This window comes from Arvicola amphibius, chromosome 8 (genome assembly GCF_903992535.2).
Source record: "Arvicola amphibius chromosome 8, mArvAmp1.2, whole genome shotgun sequence".
Lineage (NCBI taxonomy): Eukaryota > Metazoa > Chordata > Mammalia > Rodentia > Cricetidae > Arvicola > Arvicola amphibius.
The window spans coordinates 74,974,009-74,984,879 of NC_052054.1; the positions used below are offsets into that span (position 1 = coordinate 74,974,009).

Sequence of the window (10,871 nt, forward strand, 5' to 3'; positions counted from 1 at the left end):
CTTATCCCCTGCAGAGGGAATTACAGGCGACTATGAGCCACTTCAGTGTGAGTGCTGGGAACTGAACTCAGGTCCTCTGGAAGAGTTGAACCATCTTGACGTTTCTCTTGTCTTAAGTATTAATAACTCATTTCTTTTCGGTATCTTTTTTAAATTTTATCAGTGTGTGTACAGGGGGGTGTGCGTGAGCACGCGCGATATGTGAACATATATGTGCCACTGGATGCGTTCATGAAAGTCAGAAGACAGCTATCTGTAGCTGGTTCTCTCTCTCTCTTTGCCCACGGTGGGTTACAAGAACCAAACTCAGGTAATCAGGTTTGTACGGCAAGCACTTCGACCTTCTTAAGACACCTCATTGGCCCTCATTCCTTCTTTTATCTTGAATAACATTTAATCGTCTGGATGTACCACAGCTTCAAATATTCAAACATTTTATGCGCGCGCAGGGCGGGGTGGGGCAGAGGACTAAACCCAGAGCCTGGCATGCAACATTCTTGTAGCGTGAAGCAGGGGGATCGTGAGTTCAGAGACAACCTTGGATAAATACAAAGTTCCAGACTTAGCTAAATGAAGTCCTGTCTCAAAACAACAAAAACAAAAATAACGTTACACAGATAAACCTGAATGATTCTAAAGGGGAAAATGAGGCAAGACTAACAGGTTGAGCAATCGAATTCCAACGCTAGACGGCAGAGCGGAACCTCCATCAAGGTCCCGCCCCTGCCTCGTTGTCCCTGCCCTAATCTCCTCCCCCACTTCCAACGCTTTAGTTCCACTCCGCTAGCGGCAAACAAGCTGAAGCAATTTCCGCCCAAAGAAGGGTGGGACTTCCGTGTAGTCCGGGTCTCGCGAATACTAGTGCTAGGACAAAAGGGGGTGATCGCCACATGTCATCCTTGCCTCTTCCTTACATTTCCCGTCTCGTTTCCGCCCTTACTACTCCCACTTCCGGCCAGGGAAAACGCCACTACACGCAGAACCCTCGCTTTCCTTCCGCCCTCAGTAGTTTCCGCCACTTCTGTTCCCACCAGACACACAAGGCTCAAACGAAGCCACGTTCTCCTCTCTCTCTTTCTCCGGTTTCGCAACACGCCCGAAAAGAACGGAAAGAGGAAACAGCCTCCTCCTCTCGTCCCCGGTCCCTTCTCCTGGCTTCTCCACCGCTTCCTCTTACAGGCCCTCCCATTTTAGGTGGAGACGAAGCCATATTCGCCCTCAGAGAGGCGGAGACACTGGTCTAGCCGCTCTCGCGAGCACTCCGAACTCTCGCGAGACTCGACGCCCGACTTGTGCGCCCGGGAAACCCCGTCGTTCCCTTTCCCCTGGCTAGCAGCGCGGAGGCCGCACGGTAAGCGAGAGCTCTGGGTCCGGCTGTGCGCGGGGCCACGGGGCCGGGCTGTCTGCCCCCAAGAGCTCGTGCCGGGGACCGCAGGAAGCCCGGCGCGGGGTCGCTCCGCCCCTTGGAGCCGCGGCCACGTGCGAGCGGCAGGCCCGGACATGCCTATGGCCACAAATCCGGGAGTCCAAAAGGGGTTATAGGTGGGCAGCGGAGGGGTGAATGGAGTGCCCGGGAACGTGGGCTGAGGGAGAGGGGTGTGGAGGGGTCTCCCACGCGGTCACCACGCCGGCTTGTGATCCGCATACCGTGGGCACCCGGGATCTCTTGACCCTGGAAGAGCCGGGCTGCACTTGGCGAAAGGCGGGGAGGATGTTGGGGCTTCGGTCTGGATGAGGGAGTAGCGGGGTTGCTGTTGACCTGGAATCGCGTCAGTGTTTCGAACCAAGCCTCCTATTGACATACTTGCCTTTCCTCCCAGATGCCTGGAGTTACTGTAAAAGACGTTAACCAGCAGGAGTTCGTCAGAGCTCTGGCAGCCTTCCTCAAAAAGTAAGTGTCGGGACAGAGCTGTGACCCCAAGCTCTTTTGGGGCCTTTTCTGAATTAGGCCTAGGATGGCCGTGTTTCCGTGTTGTCCTGTTAGTTCATATGCTAGCACCCATCCTGCTTTTTCCGAGTTGGTTGTGTTGACGGGGAATGGTTTCGGGGATCAAAAGTAATTTTATGGAAATTTCTGAAATGTACTTTTCTCGATTCTTTTGGTCCCAGGTCCGGGAAGCTGAAAGTCCCCGAATGGGTGGACACAGTCAAGCTGGCCAAACATAAAGAGCTTGCCCCCTATGATGAGAACTGGTTCTACACACGAGCTGGTGAGGACTTTGGCTGGGAATGGGGAGCTGGATGGCCCCAGGCAGGAACCCCTTCCCTTCACAACTGTGCTAGGAAGAGACAGCTCATGCTCTAATAACTATCTCTGAATGTGAAAGGAAACCTGGGAACAAGATATTTTACTTATAGGTGCTCACTTGAGAGTCTCTGACAGTATCCATTGTGTAACATTCTCACTCAGATCCGTCTCTACCAGGTGATTCTCTACTGAAAGATTGGCAAGTTGGGGTGCTGCTCCTTTTTCTCAGAGGGAACTTACGGCTCCCAGCGCCCAAGAGAAAACTTTTTTCCTCTCTGGAGCTATGGATCCTATTTGAATGTTTTGTTGTTCTGTAAGCTGTAGTCTGGTTAGCTCTGCAGGGTGGGATCAATGCTGGGTTGTGCCAAGGTCACAGCATCTATATTGGTCTCCGCTAAGGGACCCCCTACCTGAGAACTCACCGGGTCATAGGAAACAAGTTGCTCGTCACTTCAAAATGTGAAGCACTCTATAAATTTATATTGGCGTTTATTAAGTCAAATGTCCATGGGATCCACTTTGTTTCAGGCTTTGGCATGGGCACAGGGACCATCATGACTCAGCACAGCCTCTGAAAACCAAAAGGTCAATTCCACAGTGTGGGAAAAGGTCGGTGCATCCACCTGCCAATGCATTTTTTTTTTTTTTTTTAAGGATGAGGGTGATGTAGGGAAAGTGGCTTCCCTGCCTACAGCAGTGGTGAGGCCTAGCTAAAATATGCCCTTCTTCCCATCTCAGAAGCAAGCACACAGATATTGACAGTGCTCTGGTTGGTGCAGCTCGTATTTGGCATTGCAAGAGGAAGGATAGTGGTTTTCTCTGGGTAGAGTGGTTAGTACACATGTGTTCTGTACCTCCCAGGCAGAATTGGTTGTCTTTTTCAGGGTTGGTATTGGGGGCGGGGGGGGGGTCATGCATGTCCTGGGTCCACCAGTTGATCGTGTGACCCTACCACCTTTGTCACTGTTGGCTTGTGTTTGGAGACGGTCTCATCATGTACACCCTGTTTGGCCAGGCATTCGCCAAGAGACCAGGCTGCCCTCTTCCTCCCAGGTGCTGAAGGTTGGATTCTGGCTGTGTATATGCTAGGCGAGCACTCTGGGCTACATCCCAAGCCTAAAAGTGGGAAGGTGTTAGCAATGAATGGAATCTTGCCAGGTGGTGCTTGAGTTTGGGACCAGGTCTGCAGGCTTGTAATCCCAGCGCTTGTTTTTGTGCTTGTATTTGGGGCTAGAGTGCAGTGAGGTAGCAGGCTCGTGTTTGTCTTGGGGTGAGGAAAGGCTGTAGGCGTGGGGTTCAGAGGTGATGGGTTACGACCAAAGAGAAGTTCAGTGACTGAGGAGCCAGTAGGAGGGTGAATTGGGGCTAGGAAAGCAGTTTTTCCTCAGTTCGGCTGAGAAAGGGTCAGGGCAAAAGATGTACAGGTTCCTCATCCAATACTGACACCGTTGGTGAAGATAGGGCCACCGCTCTGCACTTAGCACTGCTAAGCTGCAAGGCCTCCTGAACTAGGGTCTGCAAGTAAGTTCAGATGAAGCACATCAGCCCCTCCTGGCACAACTCCCTGGGACAGTGGGAAGACCTTGAGGGCCAACGTCCTGTCTCATTAATCCTCTAAAATTCAGCAACAATTCTGTGGATTTGCCTAAAGTTTTACCTTAAAAATGTGCTAGAGCCCAGGGTCTTGTTGAGGAAGCGAGTGAGAAAGAAACTTCATCTTGCTGTTTACAGTCTCTAAATAAGTCCTTTCAAAAGGAAATGCATGCAGATTTGGGGTGGCAGTGAGTGCCTTATAATTAGCTGATGGTTCTGTGGTACTGAAAAGGACTGTAAATCCCGTTAGAGAAGCTGGTGAGCTTTGCTGCAGTTTCTCACTGCTGGGACAGTTGCTTTCCTTTGGTACTGTTGTACAGATGCGGGGGGCGGGGGGCCAGCAGTGCAGGAGATTCAGGCACCTGCTGTGCCCAGGCTAATCTAATCCCTGGTCCTCTGCCCTGAGGAAGAGAGCAGATGATGGGTTCTGGCATTGTAGGTAGGGCAGTGGCTGTGGGGTTGTCTGGTGTCACCTTGCAAGATGGGAAGTGACACCATGTGAGTCTGTCAGTCTTGGCAGGTATGTGGTTTAAAAAGAAAAATCTGAGGCTAGAGGCAGGCTGTTGAGCAAGGCGAATGAGCACATCAGGGGAACCCACTCAGTGGGTCGTAACACAGCTCTAGCTGGAGTCACTAAGATAAACTTCTGCTTAACCTGGTGGCTCCTGGGGCCAGAAGAGAGATGGCAGTGGGGCCGGATTTGAAATGACTGCCTGATTTTGCTTTAGGGGATGAAGGTATCCCTGTATTTCCTAGCCAGGTGGCCCATGTCCCTTGTTGCCTAAATGGCATGGGACTTGGGTAGTAGTGCATGGGCTGTGAGTCTTGTTATAAGTGCTCTGCAGGACTATTAAATCGCCTGGGCCCCAGAGTCATGTCGCTCCTGAGACTTGTTTTTATTTTCTGCTGGAGAATGCATGATGCAGAGAATGGCTGGCAGTACCACTCAGCGCCTTGGGGCATGGCCTTCGAGGTTTTGCCAAAGCTTGTTTGACAGGCCAGGAGGCTGCCCGCAGGAACAATCCTGTATCCATGGCTGAGATTCCAAGTTTATGGTACCCACAACAGAATGTGACTGCCCTGTCAGAGCTTGGCCTCATGTTCTCCAGGGCTAAGCTGTACTGTAAAGCAGTCAGTTCCTTCTCCACCGTCCTGCCGCAGGCATGTGGAGATGGTAACCCTTGGAAAGTTACAGGGGAGGGAGAACCAGGGGTGTCAAGCCCCAGTTCGGGTGCGTGTTCTGTTTGCCCTGTAAAGTGGTGAGAAGTTGCCTCACTCCACATGGTGAAAGTAGAAAGAATGATCTCAGACTCCCTCTTGCCCCACCTCCAGCTTCTACAGCACGGCACCTGTACCTGCGTGGAGGTGCTGGGGTTGGCTCCATGACCAAGATCTATGGAGGACGGCAGAGAAACGGTGTCAGGCCCAGCCACTTCAGCAGAGGCTCCAAGAGTGTGGCCCGCCGCGTTCTCCAAGCCCTGGAGGGACTGAAAATGGTGGAAAAGGACCAAGATGGGTATGCAGGGTTGTGCCTGAATTAGGGTGGTCATTGCCCATTGGTGACTTGTGGTGAAGCTGTTGGACCTCCCTACAAATAGAGGTACAGGGCCTTCAGAAAGCAAACAGTGAGGCCTTCACCCAGACCTCTCTGGCTCTGAGAAGGTAATTTAGCGACTGTCCGCTTTCATTAGCCTGCTCGTTAACTTTTCCCAATTGATTTTTCGGGGCTTTTGATCTAATGCTTGCACAAACGACACCTCGTCAGCTCCCGGGGGTCTCCCACTCCTGCCTTCCAGCTCCTTAGGATGCAGCTGGCTTGGACACGAGTGGGGCTTGGCAAGAAGAATGTGTCTCCCTTGCTCGCTGCTTTCTTCTGTCCTCCCCCAAGAGGCGGGGTTGGGCTGTGCTCAGTCAAAAACTAATTTTTCTTTCTCTTTTGCACAGGGGCCGCAAGCTAACACCTCAGGGACAGAGAGATCTGGACAGGATTGCCGGACAGGTGAGGGGTGCACCAGCTCCTTTCCTCCCTTGGGACACAGGCAGAGAAGGTCACACTGGGACAGAAAAAAAAAACCACTTAAGGTCTACTGCATAACCCAAGCTGCCTTGGGTGAACTATACCTGTCTGCAGTGTCCCTCCCCTCCGTACAGATCACCTTGGTTAAGGATTCTGCTTTAACTTGGTCCTCATACTTACTAGGCACCAGATGCAAGCAATTTAGGAGAGTTGGAGATTGGGGTGGTAGGCTGGTTCAGGCACAGACCGAGTCACTGTAGAGTGACTTCATTCTCACTACCTTTTGGGTTGGGTAACCTCACCCCAAAAAAAGCAGTGGTGTAAAGAGGAGCCCCTGGGGTCTGACAGGTACCCCATGCCTGATTTTCTCTGTGCTACAGACTGCACCTCTACTGAGGTTCTTAGAAGACTTTAGCTTTGAGCTTGGGATTTCAGTAGAGGGCCAGACACAAATGTTGGCACAGTGACCATACCCTCAGGACAGTGACTGTGTGATCCACAAAGCTAGAGGTGTCCCTAGTTTGGGGGCAGAGGGCGTGGCTCTGGGTGGTGAGCCATGACAAAGCCTTTAGACCACGCACTGATCCTTCTGTCTTCTCACAGGTGGCAGCTGCCAACAAGAAGCATTAGAACAAAGGATGCTGGGTTAATAAATTGCCTCATTCATAATCCTGTCTGGGTCTGTTTTTGATTTCTTGGTTTTGTTTTTTAATACAGGGCTTGACACCAGTAGCTATGGTGTCAGCTGATAGCAGGGCGAGAAAGTTTTGGATTGTGAGAAGGCAGCATTGGGACCCCCCTTCCCGTCCCCTAACTGTCCTGCCATCCTCCACGAAGGATGAAAGGCGGAGGCTGCAGTCCCTGCCTGGTGTCGTGGTTCCTGTAAGGAGTGTCCCCGTGTGGTTGAGCAGATTTAAAATATGCTAGGCCTGAGCTCTCCAGAAGGCCAGCCTAGCCCGAATGATCCTGGCAGCTTCCCAGGTGCTAGATTGCTGGTCAATTAGCCCTATCTCAAGGGAGGCCCTGGGTTTTAAAATTACATGTCTGCCTCACCTTCCTCCCCAATCTATAACAATCAGCAACATGCCGGGTGAAACTGGCTCCCTGCAGAGGGGACCATGGGTACCGCTTCTCCCAGCTTGAAACACGGACAGGCGGTTTTCTGTGTCCAGCAAGCTTCTTGGGATGGATATCCTACAGCATTTGAAAGGACAAATCCCTGGGTAACTGGATGCCCCAAGGCTGTGAGGATGTGGCCTATGTTAGGCCCTGCAGTCAACCTCAAGCGTGGTCAAGAGGAATGTTTTAGCCCAGCTGATCACATGTGTCATGAAGTTGCTTCACTTCAGCCACTAGGGGGCAGCCTCTACCGAGAAACGAGTTCTGGCTCTTTGAGGATTCCTGAGTAGCAGCTTGGGACTGGAGACCAGCTGTCCTGCCCTCCAAAGGCAGGCACCTCACAGTGTGGGAGGGAGGTGGCAGGTTGTGGAGAGAAAGGAAGTAAGCTTCTTCAGGGACTACTGAGTGCTCTCTTGGTGATAGCACCAAGCTCATAAAAGGGGGTCATTATTACCAAACAGGAGAAATGGAGTTAATCAGCTGACCTTGGTCTAGAAGCCCAAGTAAGTTTTTTTAGCCCAACAACCTGGAGCTCCTGGCCCCCTGCTGTGTCCACCTTCAGAGTGCTGGGATTACAGTCATGCACCACTCATTCGGGCCACTTGGCCTATTTTTAAGTTACGAACTATTTCAGGCATGTAAAACGGTATTCAAAGCAGCCTTACAAAGCTCCCCACCTATGGCTTCAAGGATGGCTTTGAGTTGAGGACACTTGCTACTCTGAAGAGACCTCAGTTCAGCTCCCAGCATCCATATCTGAAGGCTCACTACTGTAACTTCAGCTCTTGGGGATCCAATACCACTGACCTCGGACACCTACACTCAAACGTACATACCCAAGAGCAAGACACCTGCACAGAATAATCCCAGCATGGTGTGTCTAGGGAGTTCAAAGCCAGACTGGTCTGCAAAGTTCCAGGGCTACACAGAGAAAGGCCATCTTTGCCTCTACCCCACCCCCAAGTGGGGCTGGAGAGATAACTCAGCAGTTAAGAGCACTGGCTGCTCTTAGAGGAGACCCATATGGCAACTCAAAATTGTCTGGGATCTGACTCTCCGACAGATATATACGCAAGCAAAGCATCTTAAATAGCTTAAAAAATAATAGGAAAAAATATTATACAAGAGAAATCAGTTGTAACTCAGTAGCTAAAACTTTGCCTGGCACAGGAGAGGCCCAGAGTTACATCCCAAACACAGAACCAAACGCAGTAGGGAATAAAGACACTAAAGAACTACAGAGCTGGGCGTGGTGGTGCACACCTTTAATCCCAGCTCTCCTCAGGAGGCAGAGGCAGATGGATCTCTGTGAGTGTGAGGCCAGCCTGGTCTACAGAGCTAGTGCCAGGACAGGCTCCAAGGCAACATAGAGAAACCCTTCGGGGGGCGGGGGGGGGGGGGGGGGAGAGGAAGAACTACAAAGTCAAAGCCAGGTAATGGTGGCACACACCTTTAATCCCAGCACTCGGGAGGTAGAGACAGGTTGATTTCTGTAAATTCAAGACCAGCCTGATCTACAAAGTGAGTTTCAGGATGGGGAACTCCAAAGCTACAGAGAAAAACCCATTTTGGAAAGAAAAAAGTTGTGTGAAACTATTTGAGTCCTTCCCCAGCCCCAGTCCTCCTTTTCCCCCAGAGGTGAAAGTCAAGGGTGTACACATTTGTCTTCATCACAGACCCTTGTCCCCAAACAGTAGGCAGTGTCATTTTGCTTTGGAAGACAAGTCAACCCCGTTACCTACACCCAGGTTTTTCTCCTCCCCATTTCTGACACTGACTTGACCACTGCTCAGCTACTCCCCAGTCACTTTCAAATTAGTTTCTCCCCCCATCTCTCTTTTGGTTTTGCAAGACAGGTTTTCTTTCCTCTGTAGACAAAGCTGACCTCAAACTCAGAGATTCACCTGCCTCTGCCTCCCAAATGCTGGGATTAAAGGTGTAGGACCCAACCACGACAAACTCACTAGAGGCCTGAGTCTCAGTAGTTTGTTTACCCTGAGGCAATACGGCAAACTGAGACTACCCAGGCACCACCCAGGAATGGACCATCCAAAGGAAATTCCTAACATTCCAATCATTGTAGACAGGATCACACCTGCCTGCACACACCCATTGCTTTTCACCAGGATACCCCTAGACAAATGTCAGCCAATCAGGGGTCTTAAACCTTAGAAATCCCTCAACCACCCCCACCTTTGCTACAATAAAAACCCAACTCTACCTGAACTCGGGGCTCTCCGATCACTACAATACACTGGGCATATGGAGAGACGAATTTGCAGACGTGTAAAAATAAAGGTTCCTTGCCTTTACATACAGGACTTGGTCTCCTGGTTGGTTTTGTGGGGACTCCTGATCTGGGTATAACAAAAGGCATGTTGGGGCTGGAGAGATGGCTCAGAGGTTAAGAGCATTGCCTGCTCTTCCAGAGGTCCTGAGTTCAATTCCCAGCAACCACACGGTGGCTCACAACCATCTGTAATGAGATCTGGTGCCCTCCTCTGGCCTGCAGGCAGAAACACAGACAGAATATTGTATACATAATAAATAAATGTCTTTTTTAAAAAAGGCATGTGCCACCACCATCCAGCTCGAATTATTTTTCATTTTTTTCTACTTGGGGAGGTTTTGTGTGTGTGTGTGTGTGTGTGTGTGTGTGTGTGTGTGTGTGTGTGTGTGTACTACATGTGTGCATGAGCCCACATGTACTTCAGAATAGTGCTGGACTTTCTGAAACTGGATTTAAACAGTTGTAATCCACCATGTGAGTGTGGGGCCTGGAACCCAGGTCCTCAGCAGGAAGTTTGTGCTCTTACAGCCTGGTTTGGGGTTTGTTTGTTTGTTGAGACAGGGTCTTGTGTAGCTCAGCTGGCCTGGCAATCTTAATGATCCTCACGCCTCTGCCCCCTTGCGTTGTTATTTTGATTTGTTTTGTCTGAAGAGAGTCTGCAAGTCTGCAGCTTCAGTTGACCTGAAATTCACTCTGTAGACCAGGCTGGCCTTGAACTCAGAGACCCGCCTGCCTCTGCCTCCCAAGTATTGGGATTAAAGGTGTGAGCTAGCCTAGTTTGGGACTGCCAAACTTGTTTTGATTTGGTTTGGTTTGTCTGAAGTAGAGTCTGAGTCACTGGGTGACCTGGAACTTGCCTTATCCGTCTCAGCCTCCCAAATTCTGGGATTATAGGCATAAACCAATACAGCTATTTTTTTTTTTTTTTTTTTTTTTTTTTTTTTTTTTTTTTTTGGTTTTTCGAGACAGGGTTTCTCTGTGGCTTTGGTGCCTGTCCTGGACCTAGCTCTTGTAGACCAGGCTGGTCTCGAACTCACAGAGATCCGCCTGCCTCTGCCTCCCGAGTGCTGGGATTAAAGGCGTGCGCCACCACCGCCCGGCCCAATACAGCTATTTTAATGATTTCTCTTGCCATGTCTTCACATAAGTGAAAACTGCCTAACTACTTAATTAGTATCTCAATCGCTTCATTTCCCTGGATATAAAACAGATTTTTTTTTTGTGGGCCATCACTGCCTAGCTTTAAAAAAATTTTTTTAAACGATCTCCGAGTTTATGGCCACCCTTGTCTACATAGTGAGTTCCAGAACAGCCAGGGCTACAGAGAAAACCGGGAGAGAGAGAGAGAGAGAGAGAGAGAGAGAGAGAGAGAGAGAGAGAGAGAGAGAATGAACTATTTTGAGTTTTTATTTATTTATTTGGTATTTATATGTATGATTAAGAATCACCATGTGAATGCTATAAATTGAACCTAGTTCCTCAATAAGAGAAATGAGTGCCCTTAATCACTGAGCTAACCAGTCCTTCACCTTTAAAACAAAACGAAAACAGGCTCACCTGGAGCTCAATATACTGGCTAACCCGGCTGGCCAGTGAACTCTGTC

The 10,871-nt window shown here is 50.1% G+C and overlaps 1 protein-coding gene across 2 annotated transcripts; it reads left to right on the top strand.

Annotated features, from left to right (window-relative positions):
- Positions 1-1,261: 1,261 nt before the first annotated feature.
- On the top strand, positions 1,262-6,527 carry Rps19 (ribosomal protein S19). Of its 2 annotated transcripts, none has more exons than XM_038339104.1 (6): positions 1,262-1,351; positions 1,821-1,891; positions 2,110-2,210; positions 5,174-5,357; positions 5,786-5,840; positions 6,462-6,527. In XM_038339104.1, the coding sequence occupies exons 2-6, from the start codon at positions 1,821-1,823 to the stop codon at positions 6,486-6,488; spliced, it is 438 nt and encodes a 145-aa protein (XP_038195032.1). In that variant the 5' UTR covers positions 1,262-1,351; the 3' UTR covers positions 6,489-6,527. The 2 variants fall into 2 exon arrangements, with proteins under 2 accessions (XP_038195032.1, XP_038195033.1); XM_038339105.1 differs by lacking the exon at positions 1,262-1,351 and adding an exon at positions 1,471-1,557.
- Positions 6,528-10,871: the final 4,344 nt, after the last annotated feature.

What these genes read in the sequence shown, in the direction of transcription:
- Rps19 (XM_038339104.1), top strand. Translation starts at nt 1,821, where the DNA reads ATGCCTGGAGTTACTGTAAAAGACGTTAACCAGCAGGAGTTCGTCAGA. An exon ending in CTGGCAGCCTTCCTCAAAAA is followed by an intron (nt 1,892 to 2,109) that starts GTAAGTGTCGGG and finishes TTTTGGTCCCAG; the next exon opens with GTCCGGGAAGCTGAAAGTCC. An exon ending in GTGGAAAAGGACCAAGATGG is followed by an intron (nt 5,358 to 5,785) that starts GTATGCAGGGTT and finishes TCTTTTGCACAG; the next exon opens with GGGCCGCAAGCTAACACCTC.